The sequence below is a fragment of the Oncorhynchus mykiss genome, chromosome 1 (genome assembly GCF_013265735.2).
Source record: "Oncorhynchus mykiss isolate Arlee chromosome 1, USDA_OmykA_1.1, whole genome shotgun sequence".
Taxonomy (NCBI): Eukaryota; Metazoa; Chordata; class Actinopteri; order Salmoniformes; family Salmonidae; genus Oncorhynchus; species Oncorhynchus mykiss.
Window position 1 is genome coordinate 81,158,479 of NC_048565.1, and position 27,515 is coordinate 81,185,993.

The 27,515-nt window shown below is 42.4% G+C and overlaps 3 protein-coding genes across 13 annotated transcripts in view; 1 reads left to right on the top strand and 2 right to left on the bottom strand.

Annotated features, from left to right (window-relative positions):
- Positions 1-16,621, top strand: part of zcchc24 (zinc finger, CCHC domain containing 24) — a 91,066-nt gene extending 74,445 nt beyond the window's left edge. The window contains exon 5 of the mRNA XM_036986783.1: positions 16,563-16,621. Coding sequence (XP_036842678.1) covers positions 16,563-16,606 — 44 coding nt within the window. The 3' untranslated portion in view covers positions 16,607-16,621. The remainder of the gene's footprint in view (positions 1-16,562) is intronic.
- ppifa (peptidylprolyl isomerase Fa) lies at positions 10,324-15,585 on the bottom strand. Of its 2 annotated transcripts, none has more exons than XM_036986800.1 (6): positions 15,387-15,585; positions 14,785-14,815; positions 14,560-14,648; positions 13,247-13,343; positions 11,524-11,599; positions 10,324-11,386 (listed from the first exon to the last, which is right to left on the bottom strand). In XM_036986800.1, exons 1-6 carry the CDS (start codon positions 15,528-15,530, stop codon positions 11,383-11,385), a joined length of 441 nt encoding a protein of 146 aa, XP_036842695.1. In that variant the 5' UTR covers positions 15,531-15,585; the 3' UTR covers positions 10,324-11,382. The 2 variants fall into 2 exon arrangements, with proteins under 2 accessions (XP_036842695.1, XP_021469154.1); XM_021613479.2 differs by having other exon boundaries at positions 10,324-11,417; positions 15,387-15,582.
- A 745-nt stretch (positions 16,622-17,366) lies between the features above and the next one.
- The window catches only part of LOC110532756 (zinc finger MIZ domain-containing protein 1), a 273,627-nt gene continuing 263,478 nt past the window's right edge, over positions 17,367-27,515 (bottom strand). For all 10 annotated transcript variants that reach the window (XM_036986829.1, XM_036986812.1, XM_036986826.1 and 7 more), the window contains 10 exons: positions 26,924-27,002; positions 26,666-26,797; positions 26,215-26,320; positions 24,060-24,220; positions 23,461-23,528; positions 22,848-22,916; positions 22,347-22,615; positions 21,990-22,192; positions 21,287-21,571; positions 17,367-20,794 (listed from right to left, as the gene is read on the bottom strand). In XM_036986829.1, the coding sequence (XP_036842724.1) occupies positions 20,687-20,794; positions 21,287-21,571; positions 21,990-22,192; positions 22,347-22,615; positions 22,848-22,916; positions 23,461-23,528; positions 24,060-24,220; positions 26,215-26,320; positions 26,666-26,797; positions 26,924-27,002 (1,480 nt within the window). In that variant the 3' untranslated portion in view covers positions 17,367-20,686. The remainder of the gene's footprint in view (positions 20,795-21,286; positions 21,572-21,989; positions 22,193-22,346; positions 22,616-22,847; positions 22,917-23,460; positions 23,529-24,059; positions 24,221-26,214; positions 26,321-26,665; positions 26,798-26,923; positions 27,003-27,515) is intronic.

The following is a 27,515-nucleotide window of genomic DNA, read 5'->3' on the forward strand; positions in this document are numbered from 1 at the left end:
CCCTCCATCACCTCTACCTCCCCTCTCCCCATCACCACTCCCTCCATCACCTCTACCACTCCCTCCATCACCTCTACCTCCCCTCTCCCCATCACCTCTCCCTCCCCTCTCTCCTCCATCACCTCTACCTCCCCTCTCCCCATCACCACTCCCTCCATCACCTCTACCTCCCCTCTCCCCATCACCACTCCCTCCATCACCTCTCCCTCCCCTCCCCTCCATCACCTCTCCCTCCCCTCCCCCATCACCTCTCCCTCCACGCTCCCCCATCACCTCTACCTCCCCTATCACCTCCCCCTTCCCCATCACCTCTACCTCCCCTATCACCTCCCCCTTCCCCATCACCTCTACCTTCCCCCTCATCACCTCTACCTCCCCTCTCCCCTATCACCTCTCCCTACCCTCTCCCCATCTCCTCTCCCTCCCCTCTCCCCATCACCTCTCCCTCCCTTCTCTCTCCCCATCACCTCTCCCTCCCCATCACCTCTCCCTCCCTTCTCTCTCCACATCACCTCTCCCTCCCTTCTCTCTCCACATCACCTCTCTCTCCCCATCACCTCTCCCTCCCCATCCCCTCTCCCTCCCTTCTCTCTCCACATCACCTCTCTCTCCCCATCACCTCTCTCTCCCCATCACCTCTCCCTCCCCATCACCTCTCCCTCCCTTCTCTCTCCACATCACCTCTCCCTCCCCATCACCTCTGCCTCCCTTCTCCCTGCCTTCTCCCTCCCCATCACCTCTCCCTCCCCATCACCTCTCCACATCACCTCTCTCTCCCATCTCCCTCCCTCCCCCATCACCTCCCATCTCTGAATTAGCTGGTAAACCTTATTTTGCAGAGGTTTGTCACTAAGCACAATTCCTGTCCTTTTCCTAATGTCAAGGGTATGGGAGAAACTGATCGAAGAACTGTGCAAGGATAATCCTCAGCCCTGACAGGGCCTTGTGGCCTTGTGTACCCTAGCCTAAAAACCATCTAACGGACATCCAATGTGTGTATAATATGATATTGTTGTTACTGACAGTATTGCCCACACCTTGGGGTTTTATTCCCTCACTTTGGGAGTCTGTTGGTTTTGTGTTTACAGAAGAGTTCTGCCTTAATTTTCCCTGTCAAGTGAAGTGTGTGGGGAGCATTAAAACAGACAGAGACAGGCCTTCTAGTGATGCCAATGTAACTATCGTCATGGGCTCAAGTCGGGGTCAAGGGGTCAATGTCGGGGGCAATGTCTGGGTCAAAGGTCAACTTATACATGAATAACTGTGAATGAATTATGAATTGATTATTGATTGATTAACTGAGGGATACCGTACCAAACATCCCTGGCTTACATGTTACATGTGGCGTATTTATTATTTGTTGTCTGTTCGTCTGTTGTGCAATTTTTTATTGATTTAAACTGGGACATATATATATATATATATATATGCATAGGTATATATGTATAGGTATATATGTATAGGTATATATATATATATATATATATATATATATATATATATATATATACACTATATGTGTGTATGTGTATGTATGTGTATACTATATGTATGTGTGTATGTTTGTATATCAAAGTATTATTGTGTATTATTGTATTATTGTGTAACTGCTTCCACTTGTCTTTAGAAACGACTGTAGGTTGAGAGAGAGTCGTTCTTCGTTTAGTTGTAGTACAGTGATAATAACGTTGATGTTTCGTATTAAACAAGCTGTGCGTTTACATCGGCAATGAAAGTCGGGTTTAGGTATTCATCGATTTGACAAGATTTTAACATTTGCCTGTCAAAAGGCAACTATGCAATAACAGCAGTTTCTGTGATGATAAAGGCTGGATATCTAGTTTCTCTTAGCCAATATCCCCTTCATATTTAGACTCTTAAGTATTAGGTTCAATCTATTGGCAGTGCTGTAGTCTTTTTTTCCTAATTTGACAGTTTACTTCCAAACAATCATTTTATTTTTGTAATGAGTTTCTTGAAAAGTAATTCTGTCCTGCACTGTCTGTATGCAACCAATATTCTTATTAAGGACTCGACTTCAGCATTGTTATTTCTGGCGAGTATTTACAACTAATCTATTTGGTGTGGGATGCCGATAGATTGACATAGTTGATTAGAACTGCTATTTCAAATGGTATATAGAGAAGTACTCATTATACATTTCAAAGTGGTTTTATAATATCCCTATTGCAATTGCACATTTTTGCAATCATTTGTAGGACACACAACTGACCAATAGAGCTGTTGCAATCTTGTAACGCTACTTTAAGACAGATTGACCTAGAAATATAACGGTGAATCTTACTAATATCTGTTTCCAAGGGGTTTAACCCCTTCATGATGTGTCAAACAAGTCACAGCAGTACATTATGTCTGGAGAAAGAGATGAGGGATGGAGGTAAGATTACTATAATGGTTGGTAAAGGAGAAAGAAGTATAGAAGTGGAAATGTCTTGTAACAAAATGGACATTTGTATTTTTATTAGAGGACGTTTTGTAAGTGTGGTGATGGATTAAGTTTACGTTTCTGTGTGTTTGATTCCACATCCTATCATGATTTAAACGTTAAATCGTGTCTTTAATAGAAGAGACGTAACTAACCATTACCTCTGTTTACAAAAATATAGGTCTATACTTTCAACTTTATAGTTGGAGGACCTAGAGTGAAGAATATTTTTCATTCAACATTTTGTAACAGTGGGTATAGTTGTATCTTAGCAATGAAGGCTATTGACACTTTGGGAACTGTGTTATTTTGTGAGTATAGTTGAAGAGAAGTTTGCTACCACTTTCAAAGCGGAGGTGTATTTTTCAAATCACACACATTGGCTTCTCCAATATTTAGAATGTGTTTAATGGCTCTATAAAGGTTGAATTCATAGTTGTATATTTTATATTATCCGAAAAGTACTAGTGCCTTGTAAAAAGAGAATAATTATTTCGAAAAATTGGAAGGAAAGTGAATAAAGAGGAGAGTTGAACTTAGTTTGGAGGTGTAATTAACTCGTGGCTAGATGTAACTGCTAGGTGTTTTGCCAAGTCTGATGCCGGTTCAAGATGTGAATACATATGGGAAAACAACACTATTACCCATTAGCAATGAGAACTGGCTAATGTTTCCTCAACACCATTTTGTTGAGTTTGGACGCAGTAACTAAAGCATCTGGCAAAAACACACACACTGTAGTTAGTCTGTTGTCATGGAATCAACAACAATGTTATTTTGTAGTCAGTACACTAATGTGAATGAGGTTTGCACTAAAAGCTGTAGACCTCATCCTCGTTCTTTTAACTTTGGCCGTGATTCAATACAATTGCGGGTTATATGGTTTGTGGCCTTTAAAGGGCATTTCCGATTGAGTCGACATATGCAGCGTTTATTGTGAATGGAATCTCCGCGAACGAGGGAACATTGCCTTTAAAAGCTGCAATGCCTATAACCCGCGATCGGATTTGAATCCCAGCCTTTTGCTTTTTGAGATAGTCTGTTTATGACTTGTTGATTGCTTCAACACACACAAGTATGAGCTTGGTTTGTAATCTTTCATTCAATGTGTGGATACAGAACAATACATTAAGCATAATTTGTTACAACTTGGACCATCACACTCAGTTAGTGTTAGTTACATGTATGTGGGGAGGTGAAGCCTGGTTCCAGATTTGTTGGTGCTTTCTTGCCAACCCCTATAGTCATTGGCACAGCACAATCACATCTGGAACAAGGTTACAGGATAGTAGCCTACTCATTAAATATTAGGCTAGAAATCAAATCAAATCAAATGTTATTAGTCACATGAGCTAAATACAGAGAAATGCTTACTTTACAAGCCCCTAAACAACATCGTAGTTTAACAAATACCAATAAGAAATAAAAGTAACAAGTAATTAAAGAGCAGCAGTAAAATAACAATAGCGAGACTATATACAGGGGGGTACCGGTGCAGAGTCAATGTGCGGGGGCACCGGTTAGTTGAGGTAATATGTACATGTAGGTAGAGGTGTATATATAGTGGTTGGGAGATGTCGCAGAGCCATTCTATGGACATTTTATTATTATCATCTGAACAAAAAGGGGCTTGGAAGGGAATTTGATGTGAATCGTGTAGGGGGTTTCATTCATTGATTACAGGTCATAGTAGATTATTATTTTCTCCCCACATAACGTTGGGATCAATTCTATATTTTCACTACAACTGAGCAGAACACTGCTGCTATCCAAACATTACCATATATTTGGTCTAGGCTTTATTTGCCTCACAACAGCAGTGTATCAGTACATGTTTCCATTAGCTTGGGTATTAGCCAACTAAACCAAAAGTGCTAATACCGATCCAAATCGTTACACAGTAGGCTTCTGTAGGCTTCTGACTTTTAAGGAATACAATGATAAGAATATCCTTAAGAATATAAGGAAAAAATCAGCTGAGATATTTTTGGTCTGATTCCAACCAGACAAGTTTGTGAAGAAGAAGCCATGTGTTTGAGATGGCAAAATAAGAGCTAATGGAAGCAGTTCATACATTGTGTTATGCATTTTAAACATACAGTATACAAATACTTTTTCAGATGTGTTTTTTGTCCTGAATTTACATATACTTGACTTTTCTAGATCATTTTCAGTATGGATTTGTTATTTTCTATGTAAGATGTGTATTTTGAAAAAAACTTTATAGATGTTACATTTTCTAAGCAATTTGCTAAAGAAAACAACCCAAGAGTTATTTTTCCCAGAAAAATATATTTAGCAAGTGACTGTTTTATGTATATATTAGATGGCCATCATCTTAAAGGATCTTAGATCTGAAATGTTATGCAGCTTTGAAGCTTTCTATGTGAAAAAGGGCCTATATAAAGCTTTGAGTTTTTCATTGATGTTTTACATTGATCTGAGGGGTTTATCCTACAGAAATATTTATGGAAAGAGTTTTTACAACACTTTTTTTGTATAAAATACTCAACAAAGTTATACTAAGAAGGAAATATTGATGTCTACATAGGTTACTATTAAAAAAAGTTGGTACATAATTATTAATACCCTTTACTCAATGATAAGCCATTTAGTTTTTATGTGTTTTGTTTTGTGTTTAGAAATGTTATCATCAGTATTAAATAACCCAGAATGATACCCAAGTGCTTTAACTAATATGCCTATGAGTTGCCATTTGTGTCCTTTAAGTAGCATGCATTCAGGTTTTGTTATGAGTTTTACCTTATTAAGGAAATGGCAGACATAATTACCAATGTTTTGCTATTCAAGTTCTATATAATTGATTTAGATCTTACTAGGTTACGCAATAATACTGTTAACATGCAGAATACATCTTTTTGTTCTATCTTAGTGACTGATGCTCTCCACTGTATATGCACATTCAACTGTGAGTTGTAGATTGCTCAAAGCAGCTACAAGGCACTTCTCTGAAATGTTATGTTTTTATTCATAGTTTAGTACAGAGAGTGTAATTTACTTCTGTTAAGCAAGTGTGTGAGACAAAACACTATTGTAGAATTTGCATGTGCATGTGTTTTGCTTTTAAATGGAAAAATAAGTATTACTTTATGCAATGTATTTCATTTTAGCACAGTAACGTAGTTGGGCTACATCGTACGTTCACCAAATGGCACCCTATTCCCTTTATAGTGCACTACTTTCGACCAGGGCCCACAGAGGGCTCTGATGAAAAGCAGTACACCATGGAGAAAATAGGGTTCCATTTGGGACAAACAGTAATCTCTTAGCATTCTCAACAACTTCTAATTGATTGTTACTAGTCATAAAAATGTATAATTGACCGATAGTGTATACCAATTAGTATACCAATTAATACATACTGACTGAATGTGCTGTTTTAACACTTACGTGGTCAATTAGACGTTGTTTTGTTCTTTGATGTCTGTAACATTTTGAGATTGTAACACTATAGTTGAATTGGTGTGAGTGAGTTAGGATGATGACTGGGAGGTTGTTGTGGAAACAGAAAAGAACAGATCTGTTGCATCACGTCCATGAAACGGCATTCCAAAATGTGCCTTATTTCTTAGTTAGGAAAACAAAAAACGACTTTAGTGCTTTAGTACTATTAGGTGTTGTGATGAATAAAATAAATGTTGAATTGGAAATATCTGGGATTGTGTTATTTCGGTGCATTGGTAAATGTTTACTATTCCTTCCTAGGTAGGGGTTCAACCAACTGGAACACCTACACACAATTGTGTACTGTGCCTTGCCCTCTGATGAGCTACATAGAATTGAACCATATTGCTTAAATACACCTTTCCAATCCTCTCAGATCTACACAGGGATTAGGACTAGGGGCTACAATACAGAATAATAAAACTTTATTGTCTATTTGTTACAGCGAAGAGAAATTAGATCACACACAACACACCAGTTGTTTCTGGATGTGGCCTAAATGTACTGTACATTTCCTTCAGTATTTAAAGTACATCTGCAGGTTTTTCTCCCTGACATAAGACTGAGCGGAGCGTATTGATTGTGATGTGAATGATTGGTCCATTAAACCAGGCAAGCTCAAGAAAGCAGAGATTTTAAATGATTTCAAATCATATTTGAACCCAGGTCTACACTGCGGAGGGTCGCTGGTTGTGTAATGGAGAAAGGAGAATGATGCCTCAGAGAGCTGTTGTCACTCGGCGCGGTGGCGGAGTTCCTATTCTAGGTCAGACTAACTTAGTACTGGAAAGACCAGGGAGACACAGAGGTAGGAAAAGTGACTGGTTTATTTCAACACTTTTACTGAAACACGTTTACTATTACAATGTCATTTAAGTTTAGAAGGCTTCTATCTCTGTACTAAGAAAACATTTTTCTCCAAACTTTGTTTCTGTGAATCATGTACTCTAAATGAGAAAATAAATAAGTAAACAGTTTTACTCCAGCTGTGGATAGGTGTTTTAACTAAGCCTACAGACTACACCAGAGCACACATTTATGCTTGCTTCAAAATATACTATACATCTGGGGAGGGGCGCAACTTTCACTGGGGACGGGAGGGACATGTCCCCCCCACATTCTGAAATATCAGTTTTAGCATTGAAATGTGATACAGAACAAAGAAAAGGTGTGCTTTAGGATCATGCAGACACCTCTGAGTGGTGGGGTAGGGTGTTTATCTGACTGGATAAAAAATAGATTAAAATTACAGCCCCCTGACTTCTAAAAACCAAAGTTGCGCCCCCGTATTTGGGTTGATGTTGGAGAAGTGTGTGATACAAGGACAACTTCATTGCTTTTAATGATTGTAAACATGTTATTGTTTCGCATGAGTAGGGCTATTGCACTGGACGTGGTCTGCAAAGCCAAGTTTCCATGCACAGGCTTGGACATGAAATTCCAAATAGCTAAAACTTCACAAGAGGGTGGGGACCCAAATGATATCAAGTTTGTTACAACATCCCTAGCTCAAACACAGAACTGGGGCTAAAGTGTCTCTATGGCAACAATGTAACTGGAGAATTTAAACAAATTGTTGGAAGGTCAGAGCGCATATGGTTTTGTTTAAGAGCCAGGGGAGTTTTTTCATGTTTGGTTCATTATTTACTTTCATAAACTATTAGCTTAATAAGCACCACCACCACCCAGACACTTAGTCTCTGGTTCTTCAGGCTTTGGTCTGGCCACTTTCACTGCATTTCAACAGGGGAGATGTGTTCTGTTTACAATAAAGACAACATCACTGCAATAGAGGGAAGAACCTCACCATAGAAATACAGTAACTAGAATCATAGAAATGGAAAGATGCCATCCTATTTCCATGGTAAGAACCCACACAAAGTAAAGTTGGCGGTGTGCATAAAACTAAATGTGGTTTTCGGCAGTGGTGGAAAAAGTAAAGGAAAAGTAAAGAGAGGAAAAGGTACTCATGACTGAAGTAAAAGTGAAACTTACCCGGTAAAATACTACTTGAGTAAAAGTCTAAAAGTATCTGGTTTTAAATGTACTTAAGTACAGTGGTAGAAAAAGTACTACATTGTTATACTTGAGTAAAAGTACAAAGTAAAAGTAAATGCTATACATCAAATTCCTTATGTTAAGGAAACTAGACGGCACTATTTTTGTTTTATTTTTCATTACGGACAGAAAGGGGCACAACTCCAACACTCCAACATCATTTACAAACACAGTAGGTGTGTTTTGTGAGTCCACCAGATCAGAGGCAGTAGGGATGACAAAGCGTTATATTGACAGGTGCCATAATTCTGTCCTGCTTGAGCATTCTAAATGTAACGTGTACTTTCGTGTGTCAGGGAAAATGTAAGGAGTAAAAAGTACATTATTTGCTTTAGGAATGTAGTGGAGTAAAAGTAAAAGTTGTCAAAGATATAAATAGTAAAGTACAGATTCCCCAAAAAACAACATAAGTAGTACTTAAAAGTATTTTTACTGAAGTACTTTGAGAAAATATACCTCAATAGAAAATTACTTAAGTTTAAGTGAAAGTCACCCAGTAAAATACTACTAAAAGTCTAAAAGCATCTGGTATTAAATGTGCTTAATGTAGTGGTGGAAAAGGCACTCAATTTTCATACTTGAGTAAAAGTAAAAAAGTGAAAGCTATACATCAAATTTCTTATATAAAGCAAACCAGATGGCATGATTTTCCCGTTAAAAAAAAAGTTGGGGACAGTCAGGGGTACACTCAGACATTTACAAACACTGTATTTGTGTTTAGTGAGCACGCCAGATCAGAGGCAGAAGGAATGACAACACATTATATTGATAGGTGCTTGAATTGGACCATGTTGCTATTCTGCCTGAGCAGTCGCAATGTAACAAGTACTTTTGGGTGTCAGGGAAAATGTATGGGAGTAAAAAGTCCGTTATTTTCCTTAGGAATGTAGTGGAGTAAAAGTAAAAGTTGTCAAAAATATAAATAGTAAAGTACAGATACCCCAACAAAAACTACTTAAGTCATACTTTACATTACTGGTTGTGAGAAAATAGTTGACACCATACAGTTGATAAAATATTGTATCTGTATTCTGAACACTTTAATAGCTCATTCACTACTAGCTATTGTAGCATTCTTTACTGACTGGATTCCTGTATACTAATACAGTATAACTGTAGATTGACTTCTGCAGCTAAAACACAAATAGTCAATGCACTTCTACTGTAGAAATCTTAGCGTTTAATTCCAGTAAGTGTACCTTATTTCCAGTAAATTGACCTTTACAGCTTTGTTTCTAGCCAAGTGAGATGAACCAGTTGATATTCCAGTATAGGGGGATTCATGGACAAATAGAAGCCAAATGTATGATGTCACATCCTGCTCTGAAGGACAGGAAGTTGTGTGGAGGTCTTGCTGTCTAAAAAAAGACATGGGATCCGTACCAGGAAGTCTTAAAAGCAGGAATAATTAGTGACGGTGACATGCAGGACACAATGAAACTGAGCAACAGAGTAAAATCTAAAAACATAGATTTATTTGGCAGTAAATGTACAACATTATTTTATACATTCTATAGGTGTCGGGTCCATCATACATGCCTTAAATAGTTTATAGATGATTTTCTTTAGAAAAATATTAGTGACTTCTAGAATAAAAAGCACCCATTTCAGAGGTATCTTAGTACCAGTGTTGAAATACTCCAAAGTCCAAACCTCTCCATACAACAACTCTTGAATGTATAAAGCACAGGCTATGAACATGAGAAGTTGTCATGAGTACAGACAGTATAAATGCTATAGAGTAAGTGTGTGTGTGAAGGGAGAACACATTGTCCAAAGACAATGAGATTAGATGTATGAGGGACAGCTGACAAAAGACTACATGTATGACAGACAGCTGACAAGAGACTACATGTATGACAGACAGCTGACAAGAGACTACATGTATGACAGACAGCTGACAAGAGACTACATGTATGACAGACAGCTGACAAGAGACTACATGTATGAGAGAAACTTGACAAGAGACTACATGTACGAGAGACAGCTGACAAGAGACTACATGTATGAGACAGCTGACAAGAGACTACATGTATGAGACAGCTGACAAGAGACTACATGTATGAGAGACAGCTGACAAGAGACTACATGTATGAGACAGCTGACAAGAGACTACATGTATGAGACAGCTGACAAGAGACTACATGTATGAGAGACAGCTGACAAGATACTACCTGTATGACAGACAGCTGACAAGAGACTACATGTATGAGAGACAGCTGACAAGAGACTACATGTATGAGAGACAGCTGACAAGAGACTACATGTATGAGAGACAGCTGACAAGAGACTACATGTATGACAGACAGCTGACAAGAGACTACATGTATGAAAGACAGAGCTGACAAGAGACTACATGTATGACAGACAGCTGACAAGAGACTACATGTATGACAGACAGCTGACAAGAGACTACATGTATGACAGACAGCTGACAAAAGACTACATGTATGACAGACAGCTGACAAAAGACTACATGTATGAGAGACAGCTGACAAGATACTACCTGTATGAGAGACAGCTGACAAGAGACTACATGTATGAGAGACAGCTGACAAGAGACTACATGTATGAGAGACAGCTGACAAGAGACTACATGTATGACAGACAGCTGACAAGAGACTACATGTATGACAGACAGCTGACAAGAGACTACATGTATGACAGACAGCTGACAATAGACTACATGTATGAGAGACAGCTGACAATAGACTACATGGATGAGAGACAGCTAACAATAGACTACATGTATGAGAGACAGCTGACAAGAGACTACATGTATGAGAGACAGCTGACAAAAGACTACATGTATGAGAGACAGCTGACAAGAGACTACATGTATGACAGACAGCTGACAAGAGACTACATGTATGAAAGACAGAGCTGACAAGAGACTACATGTATGACAGACAGCTGACAAAAGACTACATGTATGACAGACAGCTGACAAAAGACTACATGTATGACAGACAGCTGACAAAAGACTACATGTATGACAGACAGCTGACAAAAGACTACATGTATGACAGACAGCTGACAAGAGACTACATGTATGAGAGACAGCTGACAAGAGACTACATGTATGAGAGACAGCTGACAAAAGACTACATGTATGACAGACAGCTGACAAGAGACTACATGTATGAGACAGCTGACAAGAGACTACATGTATGAGAGACAGCTGGTGTATTTGTGGTTTTCATTTTTTAATTGGGTGAGGAAAACAGAAGAGTTAAAAAACGTTTACAAAATTGGACGTTTCCAAGAGTTGTTGTCCATAGTGACCTTCTCCAACCTGTCTGTCTGTGTGTTTTACTTGATCTCCCCACAGTCCGTGATGGCGATTTTCTTTACCACACCACCGTCATGACAACCAAAGGATTCCATCTTGAAGACTACCTCCATGCCCTCCTTCACCTGACCAAAGACCACATGCTTATCATTCAACCTGAGAGAGATGGAGAGAGAGAGGTGCAGTCACCAGTGAAGCTGACTAAAATGGGAATTATTCTAAAACACAACTGTGTGTCTAACCGGTGTCTAAAACAACCTACCATTCAGTTTTAACTGTGCAGATGAAGAACTGAGAACCGTTCGTGTTCGCCCCTGAATTTGCCATGGATAAGATACCTAAAACAAAGGAAACATCAGAGCTTGCAGTATAGTACCAGTTAATTCATGTACATCGTCAATTGTATACTGAACAAAAATATAAAACGCAACATCAAATCCAATTGTATGTCACATGTGCCGAATACAACCATGAAACGCTTACTTACAAGCCCTAAACCAACAATGCAGTTCAATAAATAGAGTTAAGAAAATATTGACTAAATACAAAATAAACAATAATAACTAACACATTAAAATAACAATAACGAGGCTATATACGGGGGTACAGGTTAGTCGAGGTCATTTGTACAATTTCAAAGATTTTACTGAGTTACAGTTTATATAAGGAAAGCAATCCATTTAAATAAATAAATTATGCCCTAATGTATGGATTTTTCATAACTGGGAAGGAGAGCAGTCATGGGTGAGTCTGTGAGGGCAAAATAACCACCCACTGGGGAGCCAGGCCCAGCCAATCAGACTGAGTTTCTCTATTACAGACAGAAATACTCCTCAGCACCCCCGACCATCCCTCAGATGATCCCATAGGTGAAGAAGCCGGATGTGGAGGGCTGGCGTGGTTACACATGGTCTGCGGTTGTGAGGCTGGTTGGACATGCTGCCAAATTCTCTAAAACGACATTGGAGGCAGCTTATGGTAGAGAAATTAACAATACATTCCCTGGCAACAGCTCTGGTGGACATTCCTGCAGTCAGAGTGCCAATTGCACGCTCCCTCAAAACCTGAGACATCTGTGGCATTCTGTTGTGTGACAAAACTGCAGATTTTAAAATGGCCTTTTATTGTCCCCAGCACAAGGTGCACCTGTGTAAATATCATGCAGTTTAATCAGCTTCTTGATATGCCACACCTATCAGGTGGATGGATTATCTTGGCAAAGGAGACATTCTCACTAACAGGTATATTAACAAATTTGTGCACAACATTTGAGTGAAATAAGCTTTTTGTGCATATGAAAAATGTCTGGGATTTTTTTTTTCTTCAGCTCATGAAACAAACACTTTACATGTTGCGTTTATATTTTCGTTCAGTGTATATGCACACACAATATGACTATCAAGGCTTCCATTTCTCCAAACTTTGTTTCTGTGAATCAAGTCCTTTAACATAATAAATCGATAGGAACACTGTGGGGTAACTGGCTGTAGGGCATTGAGCAGCAGCTAGAACACATCTGGATTGGGTAAAGGTCTATTTCCAGGTTGTCATTGTGCAAGAGAACACACCCTGAGCTGAAGAAGTGTCCATTTATCAACATGGGGTTAAGGTTTAGTAACAAAAAAAATTGTATGCTAGATGGGATGTTGACTTGCTTGGAAAGTAGGTCATTTGTACCGTATTGAAATAACCTGTCTGTGTAGTTAATAACGCCATCTAGTGGAGAGGAGAGCCTTACAACAACTCTTCAACGCATGTTTTACACACTAGGGTCAACTAACCATTGTCTACTGTCTTCTATTACATTTTTCCCCTAATTTATAGAGCATGGATCCAACAACAACGGTGGATGCATAACCAGGCTAGCCCAGTACAGCTCAGCCCAGTTTAGATCAGCCCGGTACAGCTCAGTTTGGCCCTAATGTGTGATTAAGGGAACAGAGGTCAGAGACAGAGGAGTTCGCTGGTTTAGTGATCTAACATACCTGGCCCATTGTGTTTCAGTTTGAAGTTCTCGTCTTTAAACTTGGTCCCGTATATGGACTTCCCTCCCGTCCCGTTGTGATGCGTGAAATCTCCTCCCTGAGGGCAGAGAGTGAGTTAGTGCTCTTACTTTAAGACAACACAACCACACAACATTGTAAATAAATACAACCTTCATAAGGGCTGTCCACGTATAGTAGTGTAATGAAACAGGCAGGGAGAGTGAGCTTGTCCGCAGTGGTCGGTAAACCCTCAACTTTCTGGCCAAAAGCCCTGGGTCACTACACTTACTCCCTCCTTTCAAAGAGCATGTCCTCAGGCTAGCCTTAACAGGACGACACCTTACTGGAACGCGATCACCGGCCTAGCACATCTGTGGGGTCCGATCACGTCTGACACCAGTGTAATGAAACAGGCAGGGAGAGTGAGCTTGTCTGGGAGTGGTCGGCAAACCCTCAGACTTTTGGCCGGTAGTCCTGTGCGCCATCGCTTGTGTCACAAAAGCATTCTGCAGTGGCAGAGTCGATATCAGAGCTTATAAACAGGGTCGCTACAGTAGAGATACATTCTGCAGTGGCAGAGTCGATATCAGAGCTTATAAACAGGGTCGCTACAGTAGAGATACATTCTGCAGTGGTAGAGTCGATATCAGAGCTTATAAACAGGGTCGCTACAGTAGAGATACATTCTGCAGTGGCAGAGTCGATATCAGAGCTTATAAACAGGGTCGCTACAGTAGAGATACATTCTGCAGTGGCAGAGTCGATATCAGAGCTTATAAACAGGGTCGCTACAGTAGAGATACATTCTGCAGTGGCAGAGTCGATATCAGAGCTTATAAACAGGGTCGCTACAGTAGAGATACATTCTGCAGTGGCAGAGTCGATATCAGAGCTTATAAACAGGGTCGCTACAGTAGAGATACATTCTGCAGTGGCAGAGTCGATATCAGAGCTTATAAACAGGGTCGCTACAGTAGAGATACAATTTCAATGAGGGACCAAAATATTTCAATCGTTGCAGAACACAGAGTGTGAAAGTGAAGGCCAAACAAGACTGTTTACATAGAACTATAGGTTTCTCTATGACAAGGTTTCCCAAACTCAGTCTTGGGGTCTTCCATGGGTGCACATTTGGGTTTTTGCACTAGCACTACACAATTGATTCAAATAACTAACTCATCATCAAGCGTTGATTATTTGAATCAGCTGAGTGAGTAGTGCTCGGGCAAAAACGAACATGTGCACCCATGGAAGACCCCAGGGCCGAGTTTGGGAAACCCTGCTCTATGATAAGGTAAGCCCGGATACAGTACCTGACACATGAACTCAGGAATCACTCTGTGGAACACTGATCCTTTGTATCCAAAGCCATGTTCCCCAGTGCACAGTGCTCTAAAGTTCTCTGTCAGAAAACAACATCAATTCACTACTAAGTAAAATACAATGTAAAGTTATACAGTGCAGGATTTTATTTGTTGTCATTGTCCAGGTAAGTCTCATTGACTGGCTATTTCTATAGAACACAAATCAATGTTTACCTGCTGTTTTGGGCACAGCAGCTGCATTCAACTGTAATGAAATGTCAATAAAGGACAATGTCAGGTTAGTTAGGTAGATAAGCAGGTTTAATGTATTGATTGGTTCCCATGATTATTTATAGTCTGTCGTTTTCTATGGCTAAACAATGTATTGATAGCCAGCTAGTTAGATAATAGCCTTTGTTGCTAGAAGCTAGCTGGATAGTTTTACCCTTTTCTCTACATGAACATGCTTGGTTGAACACACTAGCCATAGCAATCTTATCAACAACCCAATCAGCTCATTATCCTTTTAGCAGAAAGAGGGTTGTGACTGTAGTTAAAACCAACTGCAAATGAATGGGCTTAGCTACTTCAACAACTATGCATGGCTACCTATCTAGCTAGCTAGATAACTATTTTAACTAGCTAAGCAAGCTCTGCTGGACATGCCGTAAAATGAACCGTCAACTTGTGCAGAAAATAGCGTTATTCTATGTAGGTATGTGTATCTGCCTTTTTACTGTTATTTTGTGTAGCTAACTTAGGTAACGTTAGCTGGCTAATGTCAGATTTAGCTGGCTACGGGGTCCGCATCTACGCTACGTTAGTTAGCAAGCTACCTCTATAATGATTCGTCCCAGAGGTTCGTTGTCAGCTGCGATGTCAAAATACACGACTGGATTTTTGACGGGTCCAGACGAAAACAACCTGGTCGCAGCAATTGCCAAAGAGCAATATTTTATACGATTTTTCATTTGCAACATCTTTGCATAGTTGTCAACATGAAGTTCCGAGGATGGGGGTGTGTACACATGACGTCTCTAAGACCCCAACAGCGACTCAGAATGATGACGTTGTGAACATAAACATATTTGTATTTTTATTTAACTAGGGCCGTCAGTTAAGAACAAATTCTTATTAACAATGACAGCTTACAACGATCAAACCCGTACGACGCTGTGCCAAATGTGCGCCGCCCAATGGGACACAATCACGGCCGGTTGTGATACAGCCTGGATTCGAACCAGGGTGTCTAGTGACGCCTCTAGCACTGAGATGCAGTGACTTAGACCGCTGCTAGTCCATGAAAAGTATTAATACATCTCTGTCTACAATATTAAATAGTATTTTCGTTGTAATTGTCAATGTCTTATTCTGCTCTCCATCAAAGCCCCAATACATACATCTAGTTAGCATAACAAAACAATCCCCATCAAATTCCATCCGTTTAAGCTAGATACATTTCAAATAAATGTTTTATGCTTCAAGGGGTCTTAAAAATAACAAAATGATCCTTGGTATGACCTTAAAACAATGTTATATAATTTAGATAATCCCCTCACCCCCCTTCAGTTTATACAGGGTTTATACATGTCGTCCCTAGGAGGGGTGCGTCACTTGAGTGGGTTGAGTCACTGACGTGGTCTTCCTGTCTAGGTTGGCGCCCCCCCTTGGGTTGTGCCGTGGCGGAGATCTTTGTGGGCTATACTCGGCCTTGTCTCAGGATGGTAAGTTGGTGGTTGAAGATATCCCTTTAGTGGTGTGGGGGCTGTGCTTTGGCAAAGTGGGTGGGGTTATATCCTGCCTGTTTGGCCCTGTCCGGGGGTATCATCGGATGGGGCCACAGTGTCTCCTGACCCCTCCGGTCTCAGCCTCCAGTATTTATGCTGCAGTAGTTTGTGTCGGGGGCTAGGGTCAGTTTGTTATATCTGGAGTACTTCTCCTGTATTATCCGGTGTCCTGTGTGAATTTAAGTATGCTCTTTCTTTCTCTCTCTCTCTCTCTCTTTCTTTCAGAGGACCTGAGCCCTAGGACCATGCCTCAGGACTACCTGGCATGATGACTCCTTGCTGTCCCCAGTCCACCTGGCCATGCTGCTGCTCCAGTTTCAACTGTTCTGCCTGCAGCTATGGAACCCTTACCTGTTCACCGGACGTGCTACCTGTCCCAGACCTGCTGTTTCAACTCTCTAGAGACAACAGGAGCGGTAGAGATACTCTCAATGATCGGCTATGAAAAGCCAACTGACATTTACTCCTGAGGTGCTGACCAGTTTCACCCTCGACAACTACTGTGATTATTATTTGACCCTGCAGGTCATTTATGAACATTTGAGCATCTTGGCCATGTTCTGTTATAATCTCCACCCAGCACAACCAGAAGAGGACTGGCCACCCCTCATAGCCTGGTTCCTCTCTAGGTTTCTTCATTTTGGCCTTTCTAGAGAGTTTTTCCTAGCCACCGTGCTTCTACACCTGCATTGCTTGCCGTTTGGGGTTTTAGGCTGGGTTTCTGTACAGCACTTTGAGATATCAGCTGATGTAAGAAGGGCTATCTAAATAAATTTGATTTGATGAGTTAAATAACTATGTGTTATAAACAGCCTCTTCCTTTTTAGGGTAATTTCAAATGGTGCATGCATGTAATGTGTGTTTTGCTTGTGAGAGCCTTATTATATAACTATCATATTGTTATAAAGGGTCTTTATAGATCCAGAATTCTCCACTGTGATTTTGTCTGGTGGTTGATGATGCATTTAATGTGGTTAAAGTTACATAGGACATAGAACTTAAGATGTATTAGAAAACCAAGGTCAGGAGTTTCATCTGAATACATATTTATTAGATAAATATTAGGATGTCACGTCATCTAACTACATACAGTTTTGCAAGACTAAAAATCACAATTCATTTTTTTCTGACCAGTTTAGAATATGAAATGACTGTACACAGAATGTACAAAACAAAAAAGACAACTGCCACTTGGTGTGCCAATCACTTCAGATTGTACCTTGGAAGTAATATTTTTTGCCTAATTGTGTAAAAACTGTAAATTTGCCAAAATTGTACAAACTGTAAATTTGGTATCAACAATCTTTAGGAACCACTCATGGTTCCCACGTCCCGATTTATTCCTCAAAATTATCTTTATTATGTTGTTGTAGTAGTAGCACCTTTATAAAGTACACAAGTAATAGAGAAATACACAGAAGTTTTACACAAAGGGAAACAAATGTTTCTTTTTTTCTCCTTTTCCAACACCCCCATGTTTGAGAAGTAGATAAAGTATCTTACATGAATGAACATGTGGTTGGAGACAGAGGGCTGTACAGACTATCAAACACAGACTCCATTTCCCACAATTCAACAGTCTCTTCTGACAGGAGGATGCAAACTTTACAAATTCTAAATACACAATGCGCATCATTGCCCCGTGTGGCGAAAATGTCTACATTTCTGTAAGTTAATGTATCTCTCTCTATCTGTCATTTACACTATGTACATGCATCCCTCAGAGACCCTCCAGACCCTATTCCTGCATGTTAGTGACAGAAAACAGAGGGCAGGGGATCACATCTCCCATTTTCTTTAAATGAAAATACATTGCACCCTCTAACACACTCCACTTGTGTCCATTGACTGTACATCTACAGTTTGGTGTGGAGCCTGAACCTCGGACAAGGCGTATCGAGAGTAATGTTGATAGACCAGACTTCAGCATCATGTCTACACAGATCTAAAGATAGACAGGGCAGGGGAGTTAAAATACCTCACTGTGGCAGTGCATTGTCTTCAACAAACAGACATTGACACAGACAGACAGACAGCCTAAAATATCGTAGGGTCAGTTGTATTCAGGTGATTCAACCAGCGTTGGGGATCATTCTTAAGTCCTAAAAATATCCACCGATTGAGAAGTCTTCAATTTCATTTAGTAGCCTACATGATCTTAAGTAAACCAAATTATGATTATTCTCACAGTCACTGAATAATTACAGAAAATAACTTAAAATAGGAGAACAATATCAAAAATGCTACGAGGATAGAATAATACGCATGATGATCTTGTGTTGTACAAAACAGGATTCACAAAAATAAAAAATAACTCACATTCAATTCCAGAGGGTATTACAATTTAGACTTGACTTAAACAAAAATGATAGAGGGTCAAGTCACTTTCCTCTACTTTTCCCCAATACATTAGCAAACATTTTTAAAGCATATATTGTCAGGATGGCAACCATTTTAAAGTATTGTCTTTATAAACCATTGTGGTTCCTTTTGAACAAAAGTTGACAAAATACAGTTTAACAGTAACAAGACATAGGAAATGCAGTGCAACCACACATCTGTTCAGAACACTTTTTGATGGGCTCCCCAAGTGTATGGTTTTGATGTATTGTGTAACCTTTATTTAACTAGGCAAGTCAGTTAAGAACATATTCTTATTTACAATGACGGCCTACCCCAGCCAAACCCTAACCCGGAAGACGCTGGGCCAATTGTGAGCCGCCCTATGATACTCCAAATCACGACCGGTTGTGATACAGCCTGGAATCTAACCAGGGTCTGTAGTGACGCCTCTAGCACTGAGATGCAGTGCCTTAGACCATATTATTCTTACATTATAGTAGATGTCCAAGCTAACTCCTTCTACAAACTGTAGGATAACTTTGGTGATGCATCACGCATGGCCATTTTCCAATGAACAGAAGAAATAAAACAAACATGAAAAGAAAAAAGATGGACATTAGCCAAAATCATTCCTTTGCAAAAAAATGTCAAATAAAATCATGATAAAAAAATGCAATGGCTAGAATGGTTCTGGCTAATCTAGAACAAAGACCATTGGCACACATGCACTTCTTAACACCACACAGTATGGTTACAGGAGCAATTGCAGGCCTGTAGAACAGAGGAAGTCTCACGTTAAAGAGGGATCTGGCTCTATTAGAATGGCCGACTATCTTTTGCAACACTAGCTGTGTCTCTATGATAGACTAAATAAGGACGGACTCTGTACTTCTCTTTTTCTATCACTCTCATCTTCACTCTTTCTCTAGCACATACACACACACACAGATACACACATACTTCTCCATCATTCTAAGCCAAAACAAATGTTTTTGTAAAACATACTTTTGCATAGCCCACTGTCCGATATGGCATTGTACTTAACACGATACAGGGGCGATACAGACTGAATAGAGTTAACAATGCTGATTCTTATGTAGACTGGGTGGGCTAGCTAGCTAGGTTAGGATCCTCATCCACAGGCCTTGGTCTCTCCTCCCAGGGCTCTGCCTGCCATGTGGTGTGACCCACCATCGGTTGTGCTTCAGTTAGACTGGATGGTACGTACCCAGTGATGACGGACGTCCCGTTGGAAATACACACTATGAGCTAAAGGTCAGAGGTTATAAGAACACACTGTAGGTCAAAGGTCAGGGGTTAAAGGCTGTGGTCTCAGGGGGTCAGGGCTTGGAAGAACACACGTCAAAAGAGGATAGATATAAACACTGGCTAGGACAAGAAGATGACTTTTCTTCCCTATTCATGTATTGTTTTTCCTTTTTTTGTATAAGGGGGAAATAAGGACGATACAAAATGCTACAACACTTTTCCCTAAAAGCTCACACAGAGAGTTCGGCCTGTGTGACGTCCTACACATAGAACGTGATTATTAGCTGCACAGTTTAAGTTGGAAAAGACAAGAGATAAAATATCACTGAAGGGGTAGACAACCGACTTGGCCGTCGATGTTGTCGGCCGGAGGAGCTCCGCAGCGGAGCAGTGTAAAGAGTCTTTACACAAGGAAGAGTGTGTGTGAGGAAGAGGAAGTGAGGTCATGAGTGCATTTCCTGTTTCCAAACTCTGTCACACACAGTGTCCACTCCCTGTCATCCTCATCATCGCCTCATGTTCTGACAGATGACCTCAGCGTTGCTCCTATGCCACCTACACGTCTTTGTTTGTGTGTGTGTGTGACTTGACGATGTCCCCACTGCCAGTCCAAATGAGGACGACGGTGTGTCTATGGACTCTATGGAGAGTCCAGCTGGTTGGACACACCCTGTGGTGTGTGTGTCTGTCTGTGGAGAAGGTTTGGGTTCGGCTCGAGCGGTGAGGGAGGTGAAAGGTTAATTGTTCTCGAAGAGGGAGAGGAGGTCATCGTTGCTGTTGGAGGGGAGGTCTGGAGGATCCAGATAGGACAGGAGCTCGTCTGGGTTGGCCAGCTCTGGAAGCAGCTGTAGAGAGAGAGAGAGAAAGAGAGAGGGAGGGAAAGAAAGGAAGAGGGAGGGAAAGAGAGGGAGAGAGAGCGAGAGAGAAAGAGAGTGAGAGAGATGGAGCGAGAGAGAAAGATATAAGGGAAGAGATACGCATTGTCATTAGACTTCTCACTTCTATCCAAAGAGTCCATTTAAACAACTAAAGGTATGAACATACTATAGCAGTTGACTTTTCCCATCAAACCATAGTTAGGCAATGAGAAAAGGGTCCTTGCTATCCAGAATCCTTGGGATGTCCCAAATTTGACCTTACCCCATTGAAGTTGAAATGTAATATAGTTATGTGTAAGAGTTAAGGTTAGGTAAGGGTTATGGCTAGGATTTAGGGAACGGCCGTCCCAAGGATCTTGGGTTGCACTCACAATGAGATAAGGTTTAGCAGACGATGCTAACGCTACTTAAATGATGTTCGCATCCGTAAGCACGATGTCACAATGAAGTCACACTTACATCTAGGGAGGGCTCAGGCATGTCACCACTAATTTGACCTTCGATGCCCGAGGACGAGTGGTTAAAGTTCATATCGCCATGCGGGCGACTGTTCTGGCCTTGCTGCTGTTGGGGAGTTGGGGCCTGCTGGCGAGGGGGCTGCAACGATTGGCTGCTGTGATGCAACGACTGCCCTGCTTGGCTGCCACCGTGATGTAACGACTGGCTGTTGGGGTGAGGAGGCACGTGTGCGCTCTGCTGTTGCATGGAATTATGGTGCTGATCAGTGGTGGAAGGATGAGACATCTGAGGAGAGAGAGAGATAGGGAGGGAGACAGAGAGAGACAGAGATATGGAGGGAGAGAGATAGGGAAGGAGGGATGGAGAGAAAGAGAGAGACAGAGAAAGGAGTGTGGTTTAAAGTAAGCTCGGAGCTGACATACAGAGGGTGACATGAGCAAGACTGCCAAGACACGCTGTGCACAATGCCAATGCTGACGTGATCCAGATCAGTGCTTTTCTTTGACAGGTCTTACAAAATTACAACAACCTATACGAGATTATTTACAACGGTGTGCAAGTATTACTATTCCTTTCATACGACACTTTTTGTACTCTGCACCTGGGAAATGTTTGGATGTGGGTATTTGACTTTTTCTATGAGGATTTTCAACAACTCTGGTGTGAGCCCTGGTGGTTGGTGGTGGAGGTGTAGGGGACTTACGGGGTCGTTGATGCCGTGGCTGAGGGGCTTGTCCTGGGATAGGAGAACCCCAGGAACGTCTGGGAGGTGGGACAGCTGAGGGGGGTTGATAAAGTCACTCATGGGGGATCCTCCTCCCCCTCTCAGTCCACCTCCTCCTCCTCCCCCGCCTGAGGGGTTACCGTGGGGGAAGTCAAAGTTCCCGTGGCCGTGGTAATTGTTGCCTAGCAGCACAGAAAAACACAAATAAGGGCAGAGATTTCTTAAGTTGTTTTACCTACCTTAGTATGACTGTAGTTGCTCTGGATAAGAGTGTCTGCTAAATAACAAACATTTAAAATGTAAATGCAATATCTGAATTCTGAAAATGGTCATTACCTGGGCCTCTGGGGCCACCGTACTCCCCTGGGTTTCCCCCTGGGCCGCCTCCCCCGTGCTGAGCAGGGCCTGATGGGTAATGGGAGGGGCCAGGGCCCAGCTGGGCGATCATCTCCATGACGTTGGGCATGGTCATCTGGGAGGGGCTCATGGTCTTTAAGCGTTTGGCCAGCGGTCCATCAGGGTCTTCTTTAATATGGAGGTCAGACTTGATGGGCACCGGCCGCCAGCTACACGTTGGGTCAATGGTCACCTCCTCAAACTCCGAACTACGGGAAAAGGAAGGGGACATTTTTATACAGTCCGATATTGTGGAAAAGTCCAGTATGGTAGTAATATTGGGAATACTGGAAAAGAACATGAAGCACTGTAGGTTGAAGAAGGGAATATTTATGGTCCTAGACACTATAGAAATACTGGTGGGAATACTGGAAAAGAACATGAAGCACTGGAGGTTAATAATAATAACTATTATTAGTAATAAGGAAGAATAATACATACTTCTGGATGGCGTTGAGGATTCCCCACATGTACTGGTCCACCTCTAAACCCTCTAACAATGCAGTTTTACTGCGATGAGAAAGAGGGAGGGAGGAAGGGGAGCGAGAGAGAGGAGTGGAGGAAGGAGATGGAGGGGGAGAGAGAGATGGAGGGGGAGAGATGGAGGGGGAGAGATAGATGGAGGAGGGGAGAGAGAGATGGAGGAGGGGAGAGAGAGATGGAGGAGGGGAGAGAGAGATGGAGGAGGGGAGAGAGATGGAGGGGAGAGAGAGATGGAGGGGGAGAGAGAGATGGAGGGGGAGGGGGAAAGAGAGATGGAAGGGGAGAGAGAGATGAAGGGGGAGGGGAGAGAGATGGAGGGGGAGAGAGAGATGGAGGGGGAGAGAGAGATGGAGGGGGAAAGAGAGATGGAGGGGGAGAGAGAGATGGAGGGGGAGGGGAGAGAGATGGAGGGGGAGGGGGAAAGAGATGGAGGGGGAGAGAGAGATGGAGGGGGAGAGAGAGAGATGGAGAGGGGGCAAGAGAGAGGGCGAGAGAGGCATTATTTTAACTAATTCAAAGAGGAGACATAACTTTATTGACAAAACATAGTTTGGAAATGGTCACCACATACTTGCACACAGGACACCTCCACGTCCCCCTCTCACAGTTCAGCTGCAGATACCACTCCAGATCAAAACACTGGAAGACAAAACACTTATCAGAGTCATGTATTTCCTAAACAGGGGAATATTGTATGATCTGTCAGGTGTATTGCTTCAAGACCAGGTTAGCCCACTGAGCTAAAGCCAAAGCATTAGCTCTGTGAGCTAACATGAGTCTTCAGGTCTCAGGCAAGTTTACTCATCACAGTGTGGTTCACTGAACAACTTGTGCTATAAAGACTTTCCTGGTCTAGACTTTCCTGATCTAGACTTTCCTGATCTAGACTTTCCTGGTCTAGGTACACAGTCAGCGGAAACCCGTGTCCTTTGTAAAATATACTCCATTTACATGTTTGTCATTTAGCAGACGCTCTTATCCAGAGACTTACAGTTAGGGTTAAGTGCCTTGCTCAAGGGCACATTGACAGATTGTTCACTTAGACGGCTTGGTGGTTCAAACCAGCAACCTTTCGTTTACTGTCCAAACGGTCTTAACCGCTAGGCTACCTGCAGCCCTTTAAGACAGGCAATGTGTGTATAAAAAACATACCCTTTCCTGCCATCCTACCTGTACGTGTTTGCAGTCATGCCCCCTGGCAGGCAGCTGGATGCGCCTGAAGGTGATTGGACATTTGAGGGAGACTTTGATGGCGGTCTGCTCAACGCCGTCCTCCCCGTTTAGACTGGTGTTACCCGACGAGGCCACTACGCTGCTGAAGTTCCTCTTAACTGGAGGGAGGGGAAAGGAGGGAGGGAGGGAGGGGAAAGGAGGGAGGGAGGGGAAAGGAGAGAGGAGGGAGGGAGGGGAAAGGAGGGAGGGGAAAGGAGGGAGGAGGGAGGGAGGGAAAGGAGGGAGGGGAAAGGAGGGAGGAGGGGGGAGGAGGGAGGGGAAAGGAACGAGGGAGCGAGGGGAAAGGAAGGAGGAGGGGAAAGGAGGGAGGAGGAGGGAGGGAGGGGAAATGAGGGAGGAGGGAGGGAGAGAGGGGGAAGGAGGGACGAGGGAGGGAGGGGAAAGGAAGGAGGGAGGGAGGGGAAAAGCGGGAGGGAGGGGAAAGGAGGGATGGAAAAGGAGGGAGGAGGGAGGGAAAAGGAGGGTGGGAGGGGAAAGGAAGGAGGAGGGGAAAGGAAGGAGGGAGGAAGGGGAAAGGAGGGAGGAGGGAGGGAGGGGAAAGGAGGGAAGAGGGAGGGAGGGGAAAGGAAGGAGGGAGGGAGGGGAAGGAGGGAGGAGGGAGGGAGGGAGGGGAAAAGAGGGAGGGAGGGGAAAGGAAGGAGGGAGGAGGGAGTGAGTGGAAAGGAAAGAGGATGGGAAAGGAGGGAGGGAGGGGAAAGGAGGGAGGAGGGAGGGAGGGGAAAGGAAGGAGGAGGGGAAAGGAAGGAGGAGGGAGGGAGGGGAAAGGAGGGAGGAGGGAGGGAGGGGAAAGGAGGGAGGGAGGGGAAAGGAAGGTGGGAGGAGGGAGGGAGGGAGGGAGGGAGGGGAAAGGAGGGAGGTGAAAGGAGGGAGGGAGGGGAAAGGAGGGAGGAGGGAGGGAGGGGAAGGAAGGAGGAGGGGAAAGGAAGGAGGAGGGAGGGAGGGGAAAGGAGGGAGGAGGGAGGGAGGGAGGGGAAAGGAGGGAGGGAGGGGAAAGGAAGGAGGGAGGAGGGAGGGAGGGGAAAGGAGGGAGGAGGGAGGGAGGGAGGGGAAAGGAGGGAGGAGGGAGGGGAAAGGAGGGATGAGGGAGGGAGGTTGCTCTTTAATTATTTGTTACTTTTATTTCTGATTCTTATTCATATTTTTTAAACAGCAATGTTGGTTAGGGGCTTGTAAGTAAGCATTTCACTGTAAGGTCTACTACACCTGTTGTATTCAGCATTTCACTGTGAGGTCTACTACACCTGTTGTATTCAGCATTTCACTGTAAGGTCTACTACACCTGTTGTACTCAGCATTTCACTGTAAGGTCTACTACACCTGTTGTATTCAGCATTTCACTGTAAGGTCTACTACACCTGTTGTATTCAGCATTTCACTGTAAGGTCTACTACACCTGTTGTATTCAGCATTTCACTGTAAGGTCTACTACACCTGTTGTATTCAGCATTTCACTGTAAAGTCTACTACACCTGTTGTATTCAGCATTTCACTGTAAGGTCTACTACACCTGTTGTATTCAGCATTTCACTGTAAAGTCTACTACACCTGTTGTATTCAGCATTTCACTGTAAGGTCTACTACACCTGTTGTATTCAGCATTTCACTGTAAAGTCTACTACACCTGTTGTATTCAGCATTTCACTGTAAGGTCTACTACACCTGTTGTATTCAGCATTTCACTGTAAGGTCTACTACACCTGTTGTATTCAGCATTTCACTGTAAGGTCTACTACACCTGTTGTATTCAGCATTTCACTGTAAGGTCTACTACACCTGTTGTATTCAGCATTTCACTGTAAAGTCTACTACACCTGTTGTATTCAGCATTTCACTGTAAGGTCTACTACACCTGTTGTATTCGGCGCATGTGACTAATTCAATTTGATTTGACTGATGGCATATTCTTGCACAGAAGATTGATGTAAAGGTAGTAAAGTAGTAGTATAGTACAGTATATTATAGTTGTAGTATAGTACAGCATAGTAGTGGTAACATGCTCTTGGTGATGCAGTGTTCTGCATGCAGGAGTCAGAGTTACAGTTAAACAGGGTAAATGCCCTACTACAACAGCAGTATAGCAATAGTAACATACTCTTGGTGATGCAGTGTTCTGCAGGCAGGAGTCTCTTCTTCAGGAGCCCTTGCAGGACGGAGCGGACTGAAGGCCTGTGGACCAGCTGCAGCACAAACAGGTGCGACTGCACATAGAGAAAATACATGAAGACATAGAGACCTAAATAAAGAGTGGGTCACGAACAGTGAATTCTCTACAGACAGCAGTAGTTCTACTATAGTGTGTTAGCTTCTACACCTTCTGTACACATCACAGCACAGAGGTGTCTCAACCAATCATAGCATCGCTATGTTGACCGGCCATATAACAGAAATTCAACTGAATAACCACTGAATAACCACTGAATAACCACTGCCAAGTTTATATGCAACAGGGGTAGTTACAAAGAGTTGAAAACATTAAGCCAGATGTTATTTAACATTTCCCTTGTATCCTTTGTTCTGGATGTTCTTTTGGATGGTGTACTCACACAGCAGCAGGCAGTGACAGTGATCTGGATGGTGTTTCTGCCGGGCTGGCACACTTGCTTCAGGTGCAAGGGTTTATGGGACGTCTTGTTGTCGCCTCGCTCGATGGTCAGGGGCGTGGCGTTGACACTGACCTGGAAGGAAGAAGGACAGCTTGTGTGTGTGTACACGTGTGACCATGTGTGTGCATGAGTATGTGTGTGTGTGTTTCTGAATGAATGAGAGTTTGTGTGTGTGTGTGTGTGTGTGTGTGTGCTGACCTGGACGGAGGCAGGCCAGTTGGTGTTCATCTGTCGGTCCTCGTGGTGGTAACACTTGAACTGAAGCTCCAGGTCTGACCTAGTGGGGTCAAAGAGCAAAGGGCAGAGGTCAATATAGCCAAATACAAAATAGTTTTTCTGAATCCACTCCTCATGGACACCCAGCCAGGACTGCACAGTTTTGTTCCAGCCCAGCACTAGCACACCTGATTCAGTTGGTCAAGGGTTGGTAATAAGCTTAGTTGAACGTTCCGTAGACCTTTCCTGCAGTCAATGACTAAAGGCTCCCTCTTTGTTACTCATATTATTCATATTGTCATTATTCAGAAATAAAATAAAAATGTTAAATCCAGTGTTTCTATGTCAAACGGTTTAATTATATTTCTTTGTCTTCTGTGTTGTGTAATATTTGGATGCAAACTAAAAATGGAATACATTTCAACTCTATATCTGACATGGTACAGGTGACTTATTTTTTTAAGTCCATAACCATGTGTGTGAGGTGGATACTTTAGTTTCAAAGTAGATTTGTTGAAGACTACCAAGAACCACACTGTGTCTGAGGTGGATACTTTAATTTCAAAGTAGATTT

Bases quoted from the DNA above. Each gene is read 5' to 3' on its own strand.
- ppifa (XM_021613479.2), bottom strand. From the start codon at position 15,530: ATGTTGCAAATGAAAAATCGTATAAAATATTGCTCTTTGGCAATTGCT. The intron at 14,816-15,386 runs GTAGCTTGCTAA...ATTTCATTACAG, and splicing joins TGGGACGAATCATTATAGAG to TTGAATGCAGCTGCTGTGCC. The intron at 11,418-11,523 runs GTAGGTTGTTTT...CATCTCTCTCAG, and splicing joins TGCACAGTTAAAACTGAATG to GTTGAATGATAAGCATGTGG.